The sequence below is a fragment of the Pelodiscus sinensis genome, chromosome 10 (assembly GCF_049634645.1).
Source record: "Pelodiscus sinensis isolate JC-2024 chromosome 10, ASM4963464v1, whole genome shotgun sequence".
Classification (NCBI taxonomy): Eukaryota; Metazoa; Chordata; order Testudines; family Trionychidae; genus Pelodiscus; species Pelodiscus sinensis.
The window spans coordinates 31,250,537-31,276,658 of NC_134720.1; the positions used below are offsets into that span (position 1 = coordinate 31,250,537).

Genomic DNA, 26,122 nt, shown 5'->3' on the forward strand with positions numbered 1-26,122 from the left:
CAGTGTGTGGGATGCAGGAGTCAGGGCAGGGCCTTGGGATGTATGTGGGGGGAGCAGGGCAGAAGTATTGGGATGTAGGGGAGTGCTAGAATGAGGGTTTTGGAGTAGGGAGGGGGTGTCTCTTCTAGCGGGGCTTTCTCTCCCACCCCAGCTGGCAGGGCCTTTTATCCCTCCTTAGCACCCCTAGCTGTTAGGGTCCTTCACCTCTCCCTCCCCTCATCCTCCTCACTGCAGCTAGGATCTGGGTAGGAAGGAAGGGTTTGAGGTGGGAGCGGGGAGGGTGCCTTCTTACCTAGTTAGATGGCAGGCAAGATGAGTCCCACCCATGCTGGCAACTTTCTTGGTGGTGCGGCTGCCTTGGGTGGTAAATCTGCAGAATAGTTCTCTCCTGCGGACTCATTGCCCCCCAGTAACCACTTTCTGCATCACATCCCTTATCTTTGTGCCCCTCCCTTTCCATTTTATGGAAAACAGTCCCATTCCTGACACTTCCTATTTTCTTGGCATAACCAAACCCTGTCTTTGTTTTAAGATCAGTTAAGAGGAAGCTGCGTACTAAATTTGATGACCCTAGCTCTTACAGTTTTGGAGGAGTTCTTGAACAGATTCAAGGACAGATAGATGCACATTTCTGAAATATATATAGATAAATTTTTTTTTTAATCTGACACACAAAGTGGCGAGATAATATTTGTATTGGACCAACTTCTGTGGGTGAAAGTGACGAGCTTCAGAGCACACTGAGCTCCTTTTTAAGATTTGGGAGAGGTACTCTAAGCTTTTTATTTCTCTTAGGTTTTTTTGTTTGGATTTTCTAATATAAAACTTTAAAAATATTATGCACAAGTCTCCTGGCTCTTATTTTTTGCTGGACCAGACAGTGATATTAGGTGATTTATCCTGGTACCACATTGCAGTTTTGTCTGTCTAAGAGGCCATTCAGTACCTACCATTGTTATAAGAATGTTTTCAGTTGCTTGGAAATACTCCAGCTGAATTTCTATCCTGTTGGGAGACAGTTGTTTGGCACTTCATTTCAGGACATAGCAACTTGGTTTATCATGATTATGATTTTCAGCCAAACCTCGAAATCTAGGAAATGAGCCAGAATCTTGTAAGCTCAGTGGTATCAACATGCTATTTCTGTTGACTAAAGCAGTAGACTGGCCTATTCATTTATTGTGTACTCTGAATTTTTAGGTTGTAGTGATGTGTGGAAGACTTCAGTTTAAACAGTTTATTTGGAAAGCTAGCATAGATGAAAAATGTATAGACTACTTTATGCTTAATTGGTAATGAAAGAGGTGTAAGGGATCAGTTTTTTTTTCAACTTTCATTACTGATGCAGCAACCCAGAAGTACTGGGATCATAAACTGCCAAAACTAAAGGCGCTGATCTTGAGTCCTGGCTATACCCTGGCACAGGTTAATCACTGAGGCCACCAATCATATGCTGATTTGAGACTTCATATTTATTTTTTTCTACCTATTCAGTTAGAAAACATATTACTGCATTGAAGGGAAGGAGTAGTTTTTGACTTATTTAATCCATCATAGATATTCTTACTAGATTTAGGGTATATCTATGCTGCAGTTAGATGCCCATGCTAGCTGACTTGGGCCTGCGGGGCATAGACTGCACAGTTGTTTTAATCATGGTGTAGAGGTTCGGACATTGCTTCAGCCCAAGCTCTGGGACCCTATCATTTCATGGGCTCTTAGAGCCCAGGCTGAGCCCAAACTGTGAAATAAAATAACCCCTTTAGCCTGAGCACTGTGATCCTGAGTCAGGTGGCACAGGCCAGCCATATTTTTTAATCGCAGCATAGATATTCCATAAGTGTCTATACCAGGGGTGGGCAAAAGCCTCTCAGCGGGTCAGATCTGGCCTAACTAAGGCTTTGATGTGGCCCATGTGGCACTTCCAGGTCCTGCCCTCTACTGCGTTCCCTGGGAGCCAGAGATTTATGAGCCCTTTTAACTGCTTACATTTAAATGGCTCACACCTGCCGGGCATCTGCATTGCCTGGGAGCCACCCGGTAGGTGCAAGCCCTTTATATAGAAGGGATTGCAGTTCCTGGCCTCACGCTAGCCCGTTGCCTAGGAGCCCGGGAACTTGCAACCCCTTTCAACTGCTTCTATTTAAAGGACTTGCTCCTTCCCCATGGCTGTTAGTCAACCTCTCTGGGTAAGGCACGAGCCCTTTAAATAGAAGTAGTTGAAAGGGATCTAGCATCCCCAGCTCTCAGGCAGCATGCTAGCAGCAAAGCTGGGAGCAACAAGCCCTTTAAATAGCAGGTATTGATGCGCTTGCGGCTCTGGTCCCCCCCACTAACTAGAGTTGCCAGGTGTCAGGTATTGACCTGTATGGTCCGGTATTTTCGCCTCCTGTCCGGTAAAAAATTCAGAAAATACCGGACACCTAAAATGTCCGCTATTTTCTGATTTTTTTTTTTTCCCCCCCTGCCAGGACGCAAAAATACCGGATGCCTGGCAACCCTATGACACACTCGGCAACTGGGCCCAGTCTCGGCCTCCCTCTGCCCCCTACTTACCGGGGGGAGGAGTGGGGAAGAGGCTGGATGAAGAAAACAAGATGGCTGCTGACAAAAACCCTAGAACTGAAGCAAGGGGAAGCAATGCCTTCTCTGGGTCTTAGTGTCAACCTCTTCCTATCCCTATTCTGACTGTACGCACTTAATGCTGTTTTATTTTATTTTATTTTTTGCTTAATAACTCTTGGGGTCCCTCCCCCCCTTTTTTTTGGCTTAACAACTTTGGTCTTCTCCATTCCCCCCCCCCCCCCGCTTTTTTTTTTTGGTGGGGGTGTGTTCGGTATTTTTGGTTAAACAATTTGGCAACCCTACCACTAACATGATGCCTGGGAGCCACAGGAAAGGCACCAGCCCTTTCAACTTCTGCTATTTAAAGGCTCTGCCTCTTCTCCCCGAGGCCCCACCCCTTCCAGGATGGCCTGCGGCCCCATTCAAAATTATTTCCCACCTGTGATATATACTAAGGGTATCTGTATTTTATTCCTGGTCTGCACATTGTTCATGTAACCTTAGATAAGTCACTTGTCTTCTTTCTGCATTAGTTATCTATCTGTAAAATAGGAGTAATACTTATCTGCTTCACAATGATAGTGTGACGATTAATTCACTAATATTTATTAATTGACTTTAAGATGGTGGTTTTCAGCCAGGGATATGCTAATCCCTAAGGGTACCCAGAGGTTTTCCAGGGAGTGCATCAATTCAAATTAGGAAAAAGCCACATATTACTAAGAGTAATAGTGATCCTCCCGTACAAGAGAGAGGTCACCCAGAATCTCATAGTGGACATTCTACAGAAATTATGATATACTATGTTCTCTTTGTGGCTAGTGCCTTCTGGATAATTCCAGTACTTCATAAAATGCAATATTCCCTGTAGGCTCCTTTCTGTAAATTTGCAAAGGCTCTTTTGGAGACTTTGCAATCTCTTGGTTTGCCTTCTGCTCACTCGATGGCCATGTTGCTTAGTTAATAGGCATTCATTGTGAAGAACACGATATTCAATTTACTTATAACCAGAGAGGTAATTAAGCATCTCCTCCCTGAAATATATTTATCGCCTTCTGATGACCAGTCCCAGCTCAGACCTTAAGAGTATATTTTTTCAATATATTATCCATACTTACATTTTGGAACTTTGATGATAATCAGTATGAAACAAGCTTTCATAGTTAGGGGACACTTTTTGATGAACTGTTATTTATGGACTAGACCAGGGGATTCCTGTAGCTCTTTGCACTCTGTGAGCTCCTCCAGTTGCACCAGTTAAGTCCATAGGTCACATAGCCCTGCTCACCCGTGAAGAGTGAAGGATGTTTCCTTTTCACCCCAGTTAATGCAAAAATATTTCTTAGAATAATATTGCCTGAAAAACTGCTGTCACTTCGTCAGGTTTTGTTATTCAAAAATATAAAGAATCTCAACAAATAGGTGTGTTAGCCTATAAAATCACTTATAGGTGATTTAATTCTTTCCTTGCTGACATTAAGACTTTAAAGTAACACTAGGTTTATATAGAACATGCTTTCAGAATTTCTTAGCTTTTAGTAAAATAGCCTTTTTTAAATAACTTCTTATTGTTTTATTTTTAAGGGGATGCTTTTGATATTTATGACAACTAAAAATACTGGAGGATATATGCTAATTGCACGATAGTTAGAAATCAAGTTAAGATAAAAATACAAAGAATATTACAGGAAGTGATTTTGGTATAGTCTTATATGGTTCAGTGACTTTCCATTTTTAGAATTTTAATATTATTTTATTAAGCTCTTGTAACCACTGAGAGAGACATTCTTTGATATTTTATTGCATTCCCAAGATGCTGTTGAATCCAAAAAGTGTGTTGTTTTCAGTATATCACTTTAGCTTTGTTTCCATTACTCATTTGATACCATTGTGCTCTCTAAACATTTTTATGAGGAGGATCTGTTTTTATTCCCCCATAGTTCTGTGTGAAATCAGTCATATCAGAGGGGCTCTTAAAAAGTTGATTGTTCAGGAGAGTTTGAAAGTAATTGTCTGACTCTCTGGACTTTTCTAGCAGATGTAAATGAGACAAACTGCTAAATTGCTAAATACAAATGGCTGTTTAAGGATGACCTTTTAAAAGTGAAGGCACTGTACAACTCCACACTAATAGAAAAAATAAAGCAAAGAATTATTTTGGGAAATGATAAATAAGTATTCTGAAGTTAAGGAGAGCTGTATTTGCAAGGACAAGAAAAGACTTTACATCATACTGAAATGAGAAACTGTGTATGATCTTCACGCAATGAAATTTAAGACACACAGCAATTTACTAAGCAAAAGAACTTCAATGGACTATACCTTGCAAGGCACAGCTGGACTTTATCCAGTTTTCTAAGTCATATAGATATCATAGATCTTAAATACTAATAGAAATAATCTTCTTTTGCTTAGCTTTCTGGCATACAGTTTGCATATCCTAAAACTCTTAGCTTATTCTCAGGTTTCATGGTAGCTGTGGTGTTTAACAAAATATTGATCATGATTATAATTTAGTGATAAGTATCTCTACCTTAGTATGTATTTACTCATGTACTTAATTAAATTATTTATCTTGAAAGTACACACAACAGAATTGTTTTTGTTTTTATTATAATATTTTATATTATAATATTTTATAATAAAAGTTGCTGAGCTGGCTGTTACATAATTAGTTGTCCTTCACATATATCTAGTTCAGGGTGCATGTGGAGCATATTTGATCAGAAATGACTCCACATCCTCAACTTCGCATCTCAGCAGAGTGTAGGCATGTTGTTCAGACCTTAAAAGGGAAAGCTCCCCTTCTAAAATGGGAGAAATGGATGTGTGTGTGTCCCTGAAAATCCTGCCCCTCCTCTTTTTTGGTTCTTCATACCCCCACTGGCTAGGAATAAGGGGAAGTGGGAGCTGATTGACCCCTGTGCCCCTCCTCCAATATTTTAAACTTTTCAGGAACACCTTGCCTCTTCAGCTGCTTCACTCTCCTTCCCTGTATTAGTAGACCGAGAGCAGTTTCCATGATGTGGGTCTGATGGATCGCATTTTTGGGTAGATGTAGTGTGTTTTTTCTTCTCAACATTGTGGAGGTATTCTCAACAGAATTTTTTTCCCTGATTTTTTTGGGGGGGGGGGGGTGAGGGTGGGGTGTTTGGTATTTTTTGTTAAACCATCTGGCAACCCTATTAGTTTGTTGAAGCTTGCAGCCTGTTGCTGTTGTAGATAAAATCTCTCTCAAAAAGGGCCAGCTCCCAGAGATAAATGAGACCAGGGAATTTTCACTGGTGGATCTTATATATGTAAGGAGAAGAGACTATCCTTGGAATACTCTACCTCCTCTTGTGGGGGGGCTAGGTGAGAGGCCTCAGAAGCTAGCTGAGTCCAGAGGCTGAGAGGTCTATTGTAAATTGTTGGTTATATGGTGAGAGTCCCATAACTCCACACAGGATCCATTTAAATGTCTAGTAAGTGAGATGGGATAGGTGTATACTGCCGATGCTCAGTTTTAAGTTAATAAATTTGAGGGTCACTGCTTAAAATCTATCCCAGTGTGTCTTTCACCTCCATGTTCTGAGCAAGTATTGTGTCTTTTTTCTTCTAAGACTAATACATGTTTTATGGAAACTTTGAATCCATCTCGAGTTAATATACACTTAGAGGGAAAGGAACAATTCTTCTTGTGAATTCTAATTAACTTGATTCTATAGGGGTTTTTTGTATCCTTCTACAGAAACCACAGTAGAACTGGAACAGAAAAAGTTTCTCAGCACAAAGGGATTAACTCCTGGTTTGTCATAAACATCTACAGATAGCTGAATTGCATTTTCAGTTTTATCTTAAATATCCTAAAACCACAGGAGCATCTTTAAGTTCAGAACCTCTGAAGAGGTTTCTAATATGATTGAAGTGTGCTCTGGAAACTTATGGCTTTCTGATTCCTTGGAGAAGAAACTTCTTCTGCAAAGAAATGTTTGTATTGGGAATTTTGGAAAGCCTATTTTGAGTGGTGGTAAGAGATTATAATGAGGAACAAAAAATACCATGCGAAGTATGCAAATCTTTTAAGTGTATAGCAAAAAAGTTCCTTTCCTTCAGGAAAAAAACAATGTATTGCTATTACTAAAAATAATTGAATAATAAAATAAAAAATATACACAGATGGTTATTGAAAATTTACTTCTTGGCACTGAATTGGGGTAACTATCCTGAGGCTGGAGGAGCTTAACTCAGCTAAGAGATTAAATGTAGATATGTTGGCTTTGTTCAAATTGGGAGCTGTGAAGATAAAAAATAGAACTAATTTTTGTTTCCACAGCTCAATAAATAAGATATTTAAAAATATTGTTTTATTTACAAAGTGTAAAAATCTTAATAAAATACTTTTTTTTAAAGAGAAAACAATCATAAGATTCAGTGTTTTCCTATATTTATATTTTTAGGCACAACAACATACTTTTACTTCATGGTAGTTTGTGGGAAAGTGATAAGCAAATAAAGTTTGATAATTTAAATATTTGTTAAATATTTGCCTTTGAAAGGAAAGCAAAACTCTGCATTTTTAAATATAATTAATGTAGGCCTCTTTTAATATCTTTGGTTACTAGATAATGTATATTTAACATTTTCTTTTAATTTTATTAGATTGAACCATTTTAGTAACGGTTACTATATATGTAAAATGCATATATTTCATTGATTTCTGCTGTATTTCATATAATTTAGAACAAAGTAAAGACCAGTAATCATGTTACTTTATTTAGGTATATTTTTTAGTGTTGTACCATAGTACTTACAAAACACTTACAGATTTTCTTGTTGTTTACTGTGCATTGATAGTTTATGAAAAATTTTCTGAGATGTTTCTCATGTGCCTAATGATTTTTAAAACAATAGACCAAGGGCCTGAAGGAATAGAAGTGAATGGACACTAATGTATCCAAATATCTAATTTTGCCTAAAAGCAAGTGCCGGTAGATAAATGCCCATAAAGGGATTTCTTTCTTAAGCCCCATGGATTTTTTTTGCAACTTTTTGTGAGAGTTAGAAATGAAAACCATTCATCTAGTGCCCCAAAGAACGGCCTTATTCAATGGAATAACAGTGTAATGTACCATTGAAGGCAGGATTGAAAGTGATTATCTTGTTAACTCTTGACAGTTACCGCCAGCTTGAAATAGAACTGGCAGGCTTGATTTGCAAATGAATTAGAGCTTTTTCATTTTGTGCCAGGATCATCTTTTTATATTCTGATATGACAGATGCTATGTTCCATGCTTTTGTTTCTCTTCAGTTTTATACTTGCAAATAAAAAACAAAAGATTACAATAGTAATTTTATTTGCATCTTTTCTCTTGGAGTTTATTCTTTGTGTAGAAGTTTTTAATCTTATATTTTTCAAAAAATTGTTTAAGAATAGCATTGTTCCTGTCAAAATGAAATTTCATTGGTTTAAGTACAGTGGTAATTAGGTGAATGAAGAGGATTTGGAAGCTTTCAGAAAATGGAACATGTATTGCACTCAGATTGTTATTATTTAAAATGTCAACTTTAAATGTAATTCAGTTGATAATTACATAATATTTGTTACTGAGATCTAACAATAATTGAGCAAATTCTAAGATTTAAAATATTTAACCAGAAACTGTTTTTAGAACATGCATGTGTAATTTTTTTCTTCGATCTTTATGTTGATAACTGTGTTTATATTCTGAAGTCATCCAAACACAGATGGTAAGGTGTAAGGTATGATAATTATCTTGCACTCTTTATATGTTCCTCATTAACCTATAACATTCTTTACTTGTCCAGAGAGTTTTGACTAGAGTAGTGCCTAGTATTGTTACAAGTTATTGTGCATATTTAATATTCAAGGTATCATGCTGTGCATTTACATTGTTGTTTTTACTACTTAATTTGTTTTTGTACTTTGAGAAGAGCTAGTAACACTTCCTTCTATCGCTAAATGTTTTATACACATTTCACTTACAGCATGTGTGTTAATTGATTATCTAGTATATACATCTTTTTTAAAAAAAGGTGCCAGGGGTCTATGCAGCTCCAGCACCCTCTCTGGGGGTAGGCAGATCCAGCTCTCTCCCTCCGGCCACCAAGGGGATTGGGCTGGCCTGAAGCCGCGGCTGTTCTGGCTCCATTCCTTGGGCCACCGAGGGGAGACAGTGTGCGGCTCCTCGCCCTCCTTCCCCCCCACAAGGGGGATGGGGCACAGCTCCTGGCTCCCTACCAACAAGGGGAGAGGGCTCCTGGCCCTGTCACCCTGTAAGGGGGGAGGCCTCATGCCTCCCCCCCCAAGAGGGTATGCGGCTCCTGACCCTCTGGGAGCAGGGAGGCCGCATGTCTCCGGCCTGCCTGAGTGCCAAGGAGGCACGGCAGCTGAGGATGGAGAGAGGGGCTATGGGACATAGAGTGACGTGATGACATTTCTCTGTCGTCCCACAGGGAAAGGTTTTTTATAGAGAGAGAGAGAAAATAGTCAAAAGTTGTCTAATTTATTGAAGCTGTAACAAACAGCATTGTTAACAGAGGCAGCAACATTCAAACCCCTGAAGGTTTGCTGGGAATCCAAACCTTGATGGCAAGTACTCTTCACAAAGGATCCCTATGTGAGAAGAGAAAAATTAGAAAGGTCAAGTTGAGACAGTGTTGAACTACCACATTGAATAGAGAAGTGGCTTGAATTGTCATTGTCCTATTCTATCAAAAAAAGAACAAGACACTATGACATGGGTTTAATAGGACCACAACTTTATTATTAGATATCTGGGACTGCCTAACAGATAAGTGTACAGGGCAAGTAACCTCAGCTTTATTCCATTGTCTGGGAGGTTCTGCTAGCTCCCTCTCTCTTTCCATCTGGGTTCCCCCCAGCCAATCTGTTGCTAGAACCTTACCATTCACCTCACATTTCCTTCGTAGGAGGGTAAGGTGCGCTTTGAGCAAGGGAGGTTGTCTCCCTACCATATCAGTCTTAGGAGCTACAGCCACCCAAGTTCCAACCCCATTCGTTCAACCAACACCCTTTTTATAAGTCCTTTTCCAAGCCTTTTATCTGGTCACTCTATACATTTCCTGTGGACATCCAACACAAGGAGGCACCAGTAACCATGTAGAAGGGGGCTTCAGGCACAGGACTACATGTTTTAAACCCTTCATTCCCATGGGATGAGTCAGTGACACGACTGACCTCTCCTCCTATTTTGCAACAGTTTTCCTGTTCTCCCTCACTTCCCAAGCCAGAAAGCACTGGTCCCTTCATTTGGCCAGTCAAATACTCCTTCCCCAGCTTAAAGGTGTGATGCAGTCAGTGTGTTCTGAGGTCTCAGAAAAGTAGTATTTGTAATGTTTTTGGATCCTCCTTTGGCTGGAAAACAGTTTTCTGTTTAAGAAAAACTTTACCTGTAAATAACCACGAGTCTTCTCTTGATCTGGTTTAAAGGACTCACACTGTGAAGCAACAATGTACTATTCTGTTCTTGTGCCCCATAGTTAAGTTCTGTATTTATTTCAGATGTCCAAGATCGCGTGTGTGTGTGTGTGTGTGTGTGTGTGTGTGTGAACTTCAGGGCTATGTCTACACTGGCCCCAAATTCCGGAAAAGTCATGCAAAGCAGGTAAGTCAGAATAGGGAAATCCACGGGGGATTTAAATATCCCCCGTGGATTTAAATAAACATGTCCGCCGCTTTTTTTCCGGCTTGGGGAAAAGCTGGAAAAAAGTGTCTAGACTGGCGCGATCCTCCGGAATAAAGCCCTTTTCCGGAGGATCTTATTCCTACTTTCAAGTAGGAACATCTGATAGCATCTTCACTGTATGTACCATTTTCTCTCTTAAGATAGTGGAGAAATATTAACAAGTAAGGCAAATTGGTAAGAGCGGAGAGATAAATAAGTTCACTGACATGCATCTGTTTTAGCATCATCAAATGTTGAGCTTATTTAATTCTTGAACAGTTGTATCTTTAGCTCTTTGTTTCTAATTTCTGTTCTGTTTCTCTCTGCTTTTGCAAGTTACTTTCATATGATCTACTTGCATACCTATTGCATTTCAGATGTACCAGTAATTGGCCAAAATTACTTTTTTTTTTTAAAGTGGAATAAAAATCTTCTTTTTTTGTGTGATGAAGAGGGAGAGCCACCTAGCAAAACACTTACCAACTTTTCACACTGGTGCCAGTTGAGGACCACTTCCATTTCCATTGTAAATTAGAGCAGCCCAAAGACTGTTCTCATTTCTACACTACTGTCAACAGCTGCAGGGTTTGTTTTTTGGCAACTGGTATAGCCAGTGTTTAGGGATTCCCCAACCTACCCTCCTTTTCCACTGGAATGGTTCCTTATGAGAGGGCTGGAAAAGAGATTGACATAGAGCTACTAGTTTGGTTGTGCCATCTCCCTGAGAGTCTCCATATGCAAAGGTAATTCCCTGGTATCCCATTAGGCAAGCTTCCTAATTGCTTTGTACCACCATAAGAAAGGTCAAATGGCAGATGCAGAGCACACTTGGGTAATTGACCCAGTTTTTCTGCATTTGCCATCATGTTAGTCATTTTCATTGTTGTGTGAACACTGTCATTTTCATTGTTTTCCTGCATAGTTGTGTTACCATGTCATAAGCAGCAGATTTGACTCTCTGGTCAGGGATGTACAAAATCTCCCCATCACGCATCAGCTGTCTCATTCCACCCCTATCTTCCACCATCGTTTGATGCCTTTTCACCATTGCTGGGCAGCCATCACATCGGACCATTGGGTCCTTGAAATTATAACATCAGAGTACAACATCCCATTTACCACACTGCCTCCCACTTCCCCACCCTCCCCAGGGACCTCTCTCATGAGGATCTGCTCAAACAGGAGGCCTACCGACTGCTCAACATTGGAGCAGTAGAAACAGTGCCTGAAAGTTCAAAGGCAAGGGGTTCTACTACCATTACTTTCTCACCCCAAAAAAGACAGGAGGCTATAGGCCTATTCTAGACCTCCGCAGATTGAATTGATACCTCCAAAAGCAACTATTCAAAATGGGTTACCCTAACATTCATAATCCCAGCATTAGAGAAGGGATTGCAGCCCTCGACCTACAGGATGCCTATTGTCACATTACTATTCACCCTGCGCACAGATGATTCCTATGTTTCGTGATGGGATCAGACCATTACCAATACCTGGTACTACTGTTCAGTCTTCCTTCTGCACCCAGAGGGTTTTCAAAGATGCTTGCTGTCGTCGTGGCCTACCTTCGCAGACGGGCCATCATCATTTTTCCTTTCCTGAAAGATTGTTTGGTAAAAGGCTCATCCGAAACAGACACACACCAAATGATATTAAAAACCATGCAAACTTTGGAACTCCTGGATCTTATCCTCAATGTACAGAAATCGATACTACAGGCTACGCAAATCCTGGAGTTTATAGGCACTCAACTATCTCAGCAATTCCTATCCTTCCAAAAATTTCAAGTCATCCAAGACCTTATAGTCACCCTCACAACCCGTCCTACAGTTCCAATACTTACCTGCCTTCATGTGGTCAACCATGCACGCTTACACTTTCGATGCCTCCAACACTGGCTTGCATCTGTTTATACCCACCTCAGACGACAAGTGCACAGACAAGTCTCCCCTCCTCCCCATGTTTTAAGAACTCTCAAATGATGGACCGATACAGACAGGCTTCTGGCAGGCGTCCCATTCCATCGAGATCAGCTCTCGGCCCACATAACTACCAGTGCTTTCCTCATTGGATGGGGAGTTCACATGGGCAGCATGTCAATACAAGGATGCTGGATGACTTGAGAGACTACTTTACATATCAATTTATTGGAACTCAGGGCTGTCTTCAATGCATGCAAGCATTTTGTTACACATATCCATAGCGTTAGGCAACATAATCAGAATATTGACCAACAGTATAACAACAATGTATTATATAAATTGCCAAGAGGGTGCTCAATCCCATTCTCTATGCACCGAAGCAGTCCAGCTATGGAACTGGTGCATACAAAACAGAGTCATTTTGGCAGCTTCATACTTACCGGGCATCAAGAACATAACAGATACCCTAAGCAGGCACTTAGCCCCAGACGATGAGTGGGAGCTCAATCTCTGTGTTTTCCAATCCATCTTCCACCCATGGGATTCATCCGAAAATAAACCTGTTCACATACTACAAAAACAAGAAATGTCGACATTTTTGCTCCAGAGCCAGCATTGGACTGGGATCGCTAGGGGACACCTTTCTCCTCAACTGGAAAGGTCCCTTTTTATACGCATTCTGTCCTACTCCACTTATTCACAGAGTGTTGGAAAAGATCAACAGAGACAAGGCAATGGTTATTCTCATAGCCCCATTTTGGGCATGACAGATATGGTTCCCTTATCTGCATCGGATGTCTCCTCAGCCACCCTATCATCTTCCCATTCATCACAACCTCTTAACTCAGAACAACGGAACCTTACTCCACCCACAGCCATATGTCCTACACCTGGCAGCATAGCTCATTGTTGGTTCTGTGAAGGGGAACTTCACTGTTCAAACCAAGTGAAAGAGGTTTTTTTTGGCACAGCAGGAAGCAATCTGCCCATTCCATTTACCTCCAAAAATGGCATAGATTCCATTCGTGATGTTCTAACACGGCTTTGGACTCAAGCACAGCTCCTCTGCATGAAATTCTGGACTACATCTTATTCCTCAAGGATGCTGGGTTGGCCCTAGCCTCCCTAAAAGTGCATTTGGCAATTATTATTGCTTTTCATCAACCAATAGACGACTGCTCAGTCCCCTTTGAGCCTTTAGCCACCTGTTCACTGTCACCATTTTTAATAAGGACAACGTGATACTGCACCTGCATCCTTCCTTCATCCTCAAAGTTTGTTTGGACTTTGATATAAATGAACCAGTCATTCTCCCTTCCTATCGACTGTTGTCAAGCCACGACTCTGAGGCCCACTTCCCACTTACTCTTGAGTACTGTAACGCGGTCACCAATAGTGGAGCACCCATGGGAACATCACTCGAAGAAGAGGAGGAAGTTACTTAACTTGGTGCAATGATGGTTCTTCGAGATGTGTCCCTGTTGGTGCTCTGCTACCTGCTCTCCTCTCTCCTTCGGAGTCTCCTTATTATGCCTTTCAGATACCGGGGTGGACTCGAGGAACTGGTGGGAGCTGGACATGCACGTGAGTCAAAGGGCGCGAATGGCTCGAGGTGCGAGCCGTACATGCGTAGTTTGGCTGACTATTGCTCATGAAAACTCTGATCTGCAGTGCCAGGACAACCTAATACCAACAATGGAACACCCATGGGGACACACATCACAAAGAACCATTGTTACTGCACCAAGATGAGTAACTTCCTCTTGTTCTTTCCCACACGTAGGCTTACTTTGACATAATCGTGCAGTTGTAGCTGAACAAGTGTACTCTACTTGCTTTTACGTGATTACTTTTTAAGACTAAAGGAAAAGAGGACTGGATTTGCGGGAGTAATCTTTGTGCAGAGTGTAGAATAGGGAGCCTCTCTAGTAGGGCCCAGAAAAATAAAAAACATGGATGTGATCATGGCTGGGCATGCTCAGCAGCTTATATCAACAGTCAGTGGGAATTAGGCATGTAATTCAGTTAGATACTTTTGAATAACTCACCTGTTGTATTTTAGCTTACATTATAACCTAAAACATTATTTTTGAAGAAAACATGGAAGACTGCTTTTGCATGTGTGATACACCATAGAAGTATAAATGTTATTTGAAAGTCTAGTCTGTAAAGCATTATAGTGGGGTGGTAGCACCCCTGTGATGACCTTGCATCAGGATTTCCATTTCCACACTTAGTAAAAAATGTCTATAAAAGGTTTGTTTTGAGTTATAAGATCTACTGCAAATGTTTGTTGTAGGTTAGGCATTCCTTGAGTTTCCTATTGCAGTTTGTGGTTATAAAATATGCTGTAGGGTTAGTTATGGTGTTTAAAAGTGCCATTTGACTAACATTTTTCTAATGTCTGTTTTATTCAGATTCCTTTTTAAAAAAATTAGAGCAGTCTGATGAGACCCAACCAGCTGCAGCCAGGCTCCCACCCCACTATTCCCCCAGCATTCTGAGCTCCATCACTTCAAACTCCCCACACCCTCTCCTGCACTCCAGTCCTCTACCTTGAGCTCCCTTCTGCACCCTATTCCCATCAAAAATTTTTGACCACCCCACCCTACATGGTTCTGTAATAAGGTATACAGTGTAGACGTAACCATCCAGGGGTGGGGGAGGAAGAGCTCTTTTATTTCTCTGTCATGGCTAGCACTTGCACTGTGGTTTAAGTCTCTTCCTGCCTTTAAGTAAAGCACTGAAGGCTGCTGTTTTCCATCTAGCACTCTGCTGATACTTTGTTTCTAATCTCATTCTTTGCAGCATGATGCATACATGGTGGGAGTAGGATAATGGAGCAAATGGTTTTAAAGTTTTACATACAGATACTTAACTGTAATCCACTAATTTGTTTCAGGCTAAATTTGCCTACTGCAAATATACAGTAAGTAATTTATGCTGTTTTGGTTATAAATTACTTAGCATGCACAAGCTCATGCAAAATAAGTATTTACACTGTAATGAAGAGCCACTCTCCTTATTCCCAATTGCTGCAATAATACTAACAACAGAAGGTGCTTATGTTCCTTTTCCTCTCTTCTTTTAAATTTAAAACAATTCTTTGAAACCATGCACTGCTTACCTGGAGGAATGTTCTTCGCCTCTCCCCTCCACCCCTTAAGTCACAGAGTTCCCTTTCCAGATAATTTTGAATGGTCTTCTGGAAGATTTATCTCAGTGCCTGCCTGTGCCCCTATCTCTACCTCATCCTGACATCTTTGTTAGTAATCAGTTTCTTGTCTAATTCTTGAGGTCTTCATGGAGCTAATGCAGGAGTGGGCAATAAGACAGCAGTGGTTCACCAGGGTTAACCCCGCACTTCCACAGCTATGGGTGATTGCTACTCCGATTGGCAATGGTGATCCACACCCAACAGGAGCTGTGATCCTCTGTACAGGCAGTCCCCGACTTACGCGGATCCGACTTGTCGGATCCGCACTTACGAATGGGGCTTTCTCGCCCCGGAGCTCGCAGGCAGCGGTCCCGCCACCGCGACCTCCGGGGTGAGAAAAGCTGCTCCCGGTGCCCCTGGTCTGCTGGGGACCGTCTCCAGCAGACCAGAGGCACCGGCAGCAAAGCCGCAGCAGCGGCGGGTTCCCGCGCTTCTGAGGCTTTGCTCTGGCAAAGCCTCAGAGGCGCGGCACCCCGCAGCCGCTGCGGCTTTGCTCCCCGTGTCCCTGGTCTGCTGGGGGGGGGGCGCAGCTAGTGTGCCCCCTCCCCTCAGCAGACCAGGCTTTTGTTGTGGACGCTGGGGCAGAGCAGCTGGGGCACTGCCGATTGGTCCCGCAGCGCTGCTCTGGGCACTACTGGACCAACCCGGCAGCACCCCAGCTGCTCTGCCCCAGGCGTCCCCAAGTCAGCCGCTGCTGAAACTGACCAGCGCTGACTACAGGAAGCCCGAGGCAGAGTTGCTCTGCCCCGGGCTTCCTGGAATCAGCCGCTGATCAGTTTCAGCAGCAGCTGACTTGGGGACGCTTGGGGTTCTTAAGTTGAATCTGTATGTAAGTCGGAACTGGCGTCCAGATTCAGCCACTGCTGAAACTGACCGCCAGTTCTGACTTACATACAGATTCAACTTAAGTCAGAACTGGCGGTCAGTTTCAGCAGTGGCTGAATCTGGACGCCAGTTCCGACTTACATACAGATTCAACTTAAGAACAAACCTACAGTCAGTATCTTGTACGTAACCTGGGGACTGCCTGTATTTGCGATGTTGCAGGCAAATATGGTGGTGTGAGGGCCTGCCAAGGCCTAACCCTAGCAGACCAGATCTGGCCCGCAGGCCAGTATTTGCCAACCCTTGGACTAATGGCAGGTCTGCTGCACCCATTCTGCTTTCTCTAGGCTGTTTGTTTGATGATTCAGTAGTTCACAATCCTTTCTGTGTTTCTGTAAAAATAGCTAGCAATCTAACCTCATAGTCTAGCCCTTGATGCTTTGCCGACCCTTTGCCCCACCTAAAGTGCTTAGTCTGAATGTCACCAACTACCATATTGTATGGGTCAAGACCTTCAACACAGTTATATTTTGGGGGGAAGTTGTTCAGACTTACTTAGGACACAGATGGTGGTAATACAAATCACTTTGTATTGAAGTGATAAAATGCATTAGTGTTAAAGCCCAAGCTTTATTTGGGGTTGGAGAAAGGTGCAAATAGATTATTGGCATTCAACTCAAAATTATTTTTGCTGTCTGATTTTTTTTTTTTTTTTAATTTCTCATCCCGTCCAATGCAGTAGTTCGTATGTTCCTATGCTCAACTGGGTGGGGAATGGGGTATGAAGTGAGGAGGTACATAAGCGGCTTTTCAGGAATTGTGCAGTCATTCGCAGGTATGTCATTTCAGATCCACCTGTCCCGCTTCAGACTGAATGTGCTGGATTGATTAACTCTGAAGCTGAAGTTTCGGTGGGGAGTTTTTTTCCTCCTATCAAAACTGGTATGGGTTTTTCCATCTACTTAGTTTCCAGGAAATCTGATTTTTGGAAGTGAAAAATTAGTGTCCCAGGTTTGGCATGTTCCAGTGTTGTTTGGGGTTTAGGAAGGATCCATTTGTAGGGCCTTGAACCCAGGAGGCTGTTCATCCATTGGTATAGGGCACTTACATGGTGTGTTAAAGGGATATGCCTTTGTGTCTAGAGCTTGCGGCTTCCTTATCTCTCCTATATCTGACAAGGAAGTAGGGGGAGGAGGTTCAGGGATGTGAAATCCAGACTGGCCATTTTTCTGTGGTGAGTGTGCATCTGAATCAATGAATGTTAACCTTGGCCCAGTAGTTTGGATGGTTATCCCAGTTTACTATAGATTGTTAAATAATGTTGTGGCTTTTGTATTTAATTGCACATAATATTCATGTATCATAGTTTCCATGTCCATGTAATTGTGTGTGTGTGTGTGTATGTATATTTAAAAACTGTAATGAAGTGATAATGAGGACCAAATATTTTAAGGCTTCTTACAATAATGTATCAGTGATGAGTATGTTAATGGTCTGTTATGCTGAAATCAGGTTACTGGTTCTGCAATTTAATGCATAGTTTCGATTATATGCACTCATACTAGCTAAGTCAAATTTGGCGATACAGTAATAGCAGATAGTATTGTAGTTATTTGAAATTTTACAGCAAATGACAATTCATTACAGCTGTGTCTTTGATTAATCGTATCCTACCTGGAATTCTAGCCACAAAGCTGTTGCAGAGAAATTTAGTCACTACTGACATAGTGGAAGTCTCAAGAATTAGTCAATAATGATTTCAGCATGTAAAGGACTGGATTGCTGCGTGTCTGTCTTGATAATGTATGGTATTCAAGACACTTCCAATTTGCTAATATTGATTTGAACAACAGATTACATTAAATCCAGACTTCATACATATTTCTATGTGTTTCCCCCTTGTTTTTATACTGTTTATTTACTGTTTATAAACATGTACTAACAGTCACAGACTAACCATCACCACCTGTCTTAGGGATCAGTAAAAAAGTAATTCCTGTGACACCACCTCAGTATTAACTGCATTGTGTTGCACACCCACTCATTACAATGGCCAGAAATAAAGCAGTCTATTTAGTGGGTGTTTTCATTAGGTTTCACCTCAGCATTTGAAATACAAACATTTCCAAGAACTTCCAAGATCTTCTGCATTCCAGCAAACATGATTATTGAGTGGAGGGTACTAGAATGTGTTCTGGTCATTTTTTAGTTATGATCCGTGACTTTCAGAGATTTCTCTGGGAAGGTCGTTTTTTGGCGGAAATTAGTTTAAATATGGTTGGAAGTAATAAAATATTCCCTCCTATACAACACGTTTCATTGTGGGGATCCTAAAATATTTGACATATTTTATATGCACAGCACTACTGAAATATGTTCACTTGTGTTTTGGGATTGATTGGCCACAGGATAAGTAACATTCCGCATGCTGTGCCTTGGTTGGAGAAAGGGTTAACTTTATCCAAGAATAGGCTCTTTGCCCAACTAGCCATAGTTCTCTCATAACCCCATTCCAAGACCAGAAGGGACTATTGTGACCATCTGTTCTGACCTTTTTTATAACACTGTCCATAAAAACCGCCTCAAAAAAATTCCTAGAGCTTTTCTTTAAGAAAAATGCTCAAGCATAGTTTAAGAATAGCTCATGATAGGGGATCCATGAAAACCTTTGGTAACTGTTAAAAAAAAATTAACTGTTTAAAAAAAAAAAAAACACCTTTTTCCTCTGTGAATTTGTTTAGGTTCAACTTCCAGCCATTGGATAGAGTTATATCGTTCTCTGCTAGATGGAAAAAAACAATTATCAAATATTTGTTCCCTGTGGAAGTACTTTACAGATAGTAATTAAGTCATCCCTTAATCTTGCTCAGCCAGTTCTTCTCCTTCCTGTTCCTAGTTTAATCACTTTCCCCACAATTCTGGCCTCTCTTTTAACATGTTCCTCATTTAATCTAAGCTCCCATTTCTCTCTGTTCTTTGTCCTTTCTCATTTGTAGAGCCCTTCATGGATTCGAAATTTGTATCCATGTCCGCATCCACGGATGCAGATACCTGTGGATATAAGGTGGATATACTCAAATTTGCAGTGCTTTTCCCATTTGGCTAACCAGTCAGTTCTTCTCTCGTACCTCATCAGATCTGTCTCTCTTTTGCCCCACCTCCTTCTCACTGTTCCTTCCCACCAGCAGGTCTGTGTTCCTCTCCAGCTCTTGATCTGTTCTCAGTTCTTACCATACATATTACTGCCTCCTATGCTCCGTGTCTCTGTCACGCAGATCTCAATCTCCATCTCCCCCATCAGCCTCCATTCCCTGCTCCCTCCGCCCCCACTCAGGTTTAGCTCTTGTCCCCTCCTTAGTTGAATCACTTAGCTTTTTGTTAAATACTGGCCAGCAGGGGGCATTGTCTTTGTGGATACTGCAAATAACTGTGAAAAAAAATAAACTACCTGTAAGTCAAGTATTTTGTTTTAACTGTAGTGTACAAAACAACAATAGTTCTCTGTTTCTGCAATGTGAAATTGCTATTAAATTGGACTTATTAATGCAGGTAGATCATTAGTGGAATCTTCAGTTATTTGAGTGCATGATTACCTTAATATTTTTCAGTAATCTTAAGTGTTTGACTTTATACATTTGTGTATTAATGCATGTCAGTATATGTGTAAATCAGAGTTTTTAACAAATATCAACTGACATAACCTGTTTCATTGTTCCATAAACTTTCAACAGTAAGTTAACATGAGCTCAATTAGTCAACTACATTGTGGTTTCAAGTAATGCAAAGATGGCTACATTTGCCTAATTGAATTCTTCGCTTGCTGTTACAGATCCCTCATGGGCATGATTCAGATTTAGTTCATCTGTAATTTTTTTCCTCACCCTAACTTCACCTTTGGCACTTGGGTGGTGTACGTATAGTCTTTACTGTATGCTTTTAAAAATAGCTCTCCATAGTAGAAATTCTTAATAGAGGGAAACCACATCTTCAGAGCTGATGTGAAGCAACAAGAGAAGCAAAATTACAAATAAATACTGTACCCAACAAACAGGAAAATAAATGTTGTGCTTTGTAGACTAATAGTTAGAAAGGCAAATGTATATTTGGCGGGCAGGGAAGGCGGTGGGGGAGTGGGAGCATAGTGTGGTTGTGGAACAACTGAATGAGATTTCTGGAAAGCTAAATAATATTGGTAAATATTAAATTAATATTAGCTATTCCATCTTGTACAGCATCTTTTTTAACTCAGTCTGAGGCTGTGTGTAAAATACTTGTCTCCTTAGCCATTTACAGTGTTAAAAAAAAGATAATATATAGTAATATAAAAATCTTAGGTGAGCTAATGTTTTGGTAGTCATTGAAAAATGTACTTACTTTGGTGTAGCAATAGTTCCAGATTTTTCATAATGCAATATTTAGAATGCAACTTTAATTGTTGTAATGCAGTCCTTGTTATCTAAAGGAGTACATTTTTGAACAACACAGATAATTTTGTCTTAGCTACAATTTTCTTAGATGTCATTGCATGATTGATACATGGAGTACTTTGGCTGGTATGATGCTTACATTGAAACTGACAGGTGCCACACTGTTTATTTAGGACAACCTCAGCCTTGTCCTATTGTCCTAGTTAGTTTCATAATGTTTGCCTCATGTTATGTTCAACTACTGCATTTCCTTCTCTAGAGCCTTGTGTTACACCAATATTACTATCTGTGCTGCCTCAACTACAAATTGGATGAACAGCCAGTGACACTTTTTCAATATTATTACATTAAACCAAGTGGATTTTGATTGATAACCTAATATTCAACTAATGCAAAACATCAATCATGGCAAGTATATTAATTATTTAATATTGCAGTCTAATTCAGAAATCGATGTGCTGCATGAGGGGAAGAGAAACTCACTGTTCCCAGAAGACTGAAGACAGAACGATTTGGGGGGAAAAAACAACCCTCCCCCTCCCACAAAACCCTGCTATACTCTTGTGTGTTAGCTCGATACAAATCTTTATTCATTTGCCAATAATCTCTTCCCATTTTCCACTTCAGGACCATTTTATCAGTTTTGAGACCTATAATTGAATTAAGTCTGCTTTCAGCACAGGGCAAACGGAGTTGCACAAATATTGATGAAGTCATGACAGGGACAGCACAGGAGACAGACCACTAAAGAGGATAGGTTTTATACCGTTAGCTGGAAGCTTCCTACATGAGTGTCTTGGATCTCAGTAAATAGAGTTCATTAAGATCTTTTGCATCACAGAAAAAATATATAGGACCTCATTTCTTTCTAAATAATATATGATTGTGTATAGGAAGTTTTAATTATGAAAATAGTGTAAGAGAAGTCCAACCTTTTCCTATGACTTCATTTAAGATGAATTTGAAGTGAAAGTGTTGTCAATTATAAAATAATACTTATTTCATATAGAAGAGCGTAACATTATTAACACCAAATAATTTTCAAAAATGAATACAAAATCAGCTTTGTATATAACATTTGTATTTTGAGAGAGACTATTATAATGTCAAATGCTAGTAACCAGATAATGAAAAAATGTCGTAAATAAAAGGAGATTGCATACTTATATGAATATTCAAAAATGACATTAGGTGGAATGTATTTAAAAATCACATTTCCTTTGATATTTTTCTATTTTTAACTGTTTGATGTCTCTCACTGTTTGCCATCTCAGAAGAGTGTGGATTTTTTTTTCTGTTTTGCCATTGGTGTTTTATGAGTTTGAGTAATAGTCGAAAAATAATATTCTGAACAAAGGTAAACAATGTTGCATGGCCCAGGAATTAAGTATTTGGAATGTCATGTTTTCCTGTTTTGCATGATTGTGGCATCAACAGAAAGGGAAGGTTAAGTTTAGAAACCTATTTAATGTGGAATCTATGAAAGCAGAGGCTGTCTCTCATGACTGTTTGTTTTTTGGAAGTGCCAGAGAGAAGGCATCTTATCGTGCTCACTTTACTACGCTGTGCAAATTGTTTATCCTTGTCCAGCTTGGCAAACAAGCATTATATCTATGCACAGCAGAATGCATTATGGATTAAATTTTCACTCTAAATTTTCCTTGCTGTGGTGTCCTCAGTTTCTCATTGGTCCCTTTTTGCAAGCTTCCAATTTTTGAAGTTTTGTTTTTGTTTGTTTTTCTTATCTGTTCATTAGGGTTTTGCAACTGGTGTGAACAGAAATATGTAAAGTTCTAGCATCCCTGCCATTGTCTAGTTTAATTAATGTACAAATAATTCATTAACTCTCTTTTTATGAAGAATCAGAATGTTTGTTTACAAAGTTCTGGTAGAGAGAGGCAGGCATTCCACGTTGATTTTAATGTGATAGTACTAAATGTTTTGTTTTTTCAATTTTTCTCTGTAATAGCAGTGCTTTATGTATAAAACAGTGGTTCTCAAACTTTTTGTATTGACCATCCCTTTTACACAGTGGCTATGTCTACACTGGCCCCTTTTCCGAAAGGGGCATGTTAATTTCACAGATCGTAATAGGGAAATCCGCGGGGGATTTAAATATCCCCCGTGGCATTTAAATAAAAATGTCCGCTGCTTTTTTCCGGCTTTTAGAAAAGCCGGAAAAGAGCGTCTACACTGGCCCCGATCCTCCGGAAAAAAAGCCCTTTTCCGGAGGATCTTATTCCGCTTTTTTTCCGGGGGATCGGGGCCAGTGTAGACGCTCTTTTCCGGCTTTTCTAAAAGCCGGAAAAAAGCAGCGGACATTTTTATTTAAATGCCGCGGGGATATTTAAATCCCCCGCGGATTTCCCTATTACGATCTGTGAAATTAACATGCCCCTTTCGGAAAAGGGGCCAGTGTAGACGAGCCCAGTAAGTCTCAGAGTACAACTCTCAAGTTTAAAATGTGTTTTTTATATTTAATATTTTAAATATTAAAATATTAATATTATTGCTAAATTCATAATTATTGTTTAAGATGACTTCACCTTTTCTCACTGCTTTTCAGAGAAGAGTAAAAAACATTATAAGCAGAATGTTTTTCTTTTAAGTAGCTACAGTTTAATACTGGGTCTGTGATGAAACTTTGTCAGTATTAGGTGGACCTGCGTTCAGAGTTGGCTGGCTAATGACCCTCTGAATTAGTAGGACCTGAGTGCTGGGGTTAGAACAATTAAGACAAGTAAAATTTTGGAGTTTAAGTACATAGATAGTTTTGGCTTTTATCCCCCGTGGCAGAGTCCCTGCTCAGGCCCTTTGGTCTGGGACACCTTCCGGTCCATGAGTCAGCCAGAGATGCTTCTGCAGTCAGCCTTGCTTTTATTGTTAGTTCCCACCACCTTCTATATACAAAGATTACAGTCAATTCAGCCAGCTCCTCTGTCTGCCTGGGAACGCACTCACACTCAGCTTCAGCCACACACAGGCTCCTTCCTCTTCCTTTTCCCCTCCTGGCTTCCTTCGTCTGCCTTATATAGCCCTCTCCCGGTAAGGCCCACAGTGGGTTCTAATAGCCCGTCAGGCCTGGGCTTGCTCAATAGGGTTGCCAGCTGTCCGGTGTTGACTCGGAAAGTCTGGTATTTTCGCCTCCTTTACGGTAAAAAAATTTAGAAAATACCGGTCACCTAAAATATCTGCTATTTTCTGATTACTTTCCCCCTCCCCTGGCCAGGAGGCGAAAATCCCAGGTGCTTACTGGGTTCTGCAGGGGAGCTGTCCAGCCCAGAGCAGGGAGACAAGATGGCGAGCAGCGCCGGCAGCCTGTTAGGGTCAAAAAGACTCAAAAGTATTTCTTAAAGGGGCCATGCTGTTTTTTTTATATTTTAATTTTTTTTTTTTTTTTTTGCTTAACAACTCTCGGGGTCCTTCTCCCCCACCCCAACAACTTTGGTCCCCCCCCCCCTTTTTTTTCTCAACAGAATTTTTTCACCTGTGTTTTTTGGGGGGGGGGTGTGGGGGGAGGTTGTTTGGTATTTTTAGTTAAACCATCTGGCGACCGTATTGCTCAGCTGTTTCCCCTCACCTTCTTTAGCCAGGCTATAGTGGCAGAGCTCTGGCCCCCTTATATTTTTATAGTTAAGATGTAAAAGTTAAGACCATTAGAAAGTTAACCAAGAATTTGCATGACTTTCTTTTGGCGTTTTTGGGTTAAACAGAAATCATTATAGACAAGAGTTTAGCAACTATTTACAACTTCTGTTCTTGTGTTACAGGGAATCTGGAAACATCAAAGCTGGATTAGAACATCTGGTAAGTTCTAATTTTCTCTTGAACATTTGCATCATCTTTGATATCTGCATTCCAAATGAACACTTTTGAATGAGCTGTGAATACCTTGAATTGAGAAAGTCAACCATTTCCCAGAGGGTCAGCTTACTGTTATGTGAAGGCACTTACATTTTCATTTATCTTATCATTTCAAGGGAATTTTAATTTTTTTTAAATTACTTTTTTTCATGTAGAGATGAAATAAAATGGACTACAATCCTTGGATTGATGATTGCCTTAATTATAAACAAAAATTGTTTGGTGTTGGTTTTTTTTGGCATATCCTGATCTAAAAACAACAAACTTGTGTTTTTTTAAATCAAATATTGCATGCATAAATATGATATGTTTTAGTAATTTGAAGTATTTGAAAGAAGAGCACAGCTTTGGGTTTTTTTTTCCTGCTGGCTTTTCCTTATGAATAATGTATTGGTTTAAATTCCATTCAGTGCTACAATATAAAATAATAGATATGCAAAATATTTTTTGGTTTAAGTAAACATATTCAAACCACAAGTGAAAGGAAGACATACTTAGCAGTTGATCAAACTAATCAGTTGATCAAAACTGAAAATGTGGTATTATTACAAGTGCAAAATTCATCAAGATTAGTATATTAATGTCAGTGATCATCAGAAGACTAAGCATTTACTCTAAATGGATCATTTTAAGTCATGGGCTAGGTGATGGCTACATCCAAATGTTCAATGGTACACACTCTTTTCTAAATATAGTGTGAGAACTTTTGAGATTGAAGTCTTCATTTATGTATACAGAAATTGATTTATACTGTTGTACATGACACACACAAGATGTGATTATCACTGCCCAGTTCAAGTAATTTTTAGCACTTGCTAATCATTGCCACATATATTCTAACATTCTTGAAAGTAGCTATCCATTTAGGAAAGTATGAGTTTTGTAGAAGCTTATGTACCAAGCTCTTCCTATGTCTTTCCAGGAGAACAGAGGACATAGACTATGTATGGCTCAGTTGCCAACTTTCTTTCCTTTTAGTGGAATGACAAGAGCTCCATCTCTACTTGTATTCTGAATCTACGCATAACTGAACCAGTTGGTTATGTCTAAATATTACAGTAGTTGAGACATGTATCTTGCATGCTAGTTTGAACCTCTTATATTTTAAAAATGCTTCACTCCTTTAATGTTCTCAAGTTGCTGTAATCTAGTGGGTTCAGAGACCACTTCTAATGCATTATAAAGATGCTGTTGTCCTGACAGATGATTGTCTGGTACTTTTTTCTAAATTGGGGGAAGAATATGATAGCTGAAGATGCTGGTATAATTTATAATGTCACCTCAAACTGTAAGGGTAAGCAGGGAGAGGCTAAATGGTTTTCAAGGAGCCTCTGAAACTAGCATTGTACTACAACTTTCTAAACTTCTGTATCCTTTTCAGGAGATGGATTTGCCTTGTGTAGCCCAAGTTTCATCTCATTTAACAACTTGATTACAAACTAAATATAAAATACAAAAATGCCATAACATACTATTACTGAAAAATGACTTATTTTCTCATTTTTACCATATAATTATAGAGTAAATCAATTGGAATATAAATATTATACTTACATTACAGTGTATAGTATATAGAGCTGTATAAACAAGTCATTATGTCTCTGAAATATTAGT

General features: G+C 40.0%; 1 protein-coding gene and 1 long non-coding RNA gene across 2 annotated transcripts in view; one reads left to right on the plus strand and one right to left on the minus strand.

Moving 5' to 3' along the window:
* RSRC1 (arginine and serine rich coiled-coil 1) overlaps positions 1 to 26,122 on the plus strand; it is a 367,002-nt gene that overhangs the window by 118,481 nt on the left and 222,399 nt on the right. Inside the window, exon 6 of the mRNA XM_075937794.1 lies at positions 24,415 to 24,451. Within this exon, the coding sequence (XP_075793909.1) occupies positions 24,415 to 24,451 (37 nt within the window). The remainder of the gene's footprint in view (positions 1 to 24,414; positions 24,452 to 26,122) is intronic.
* Positions 9,057 to 13,673, minus strand: LOC142830782 (uncharacterized). Its single transcript, XR_012906263.1, has 4 exons — positions 13,542 to 13,673; positions 12,616 to 12,746; positions 11,747 to 11,851; positions 9,057 to 9,181 (listed from the first exon to the last, which is right to left on the minus strand). It is a non-coding gene; the product is annotated as an uncharacterized LOC142830782 (long non-coding RNA).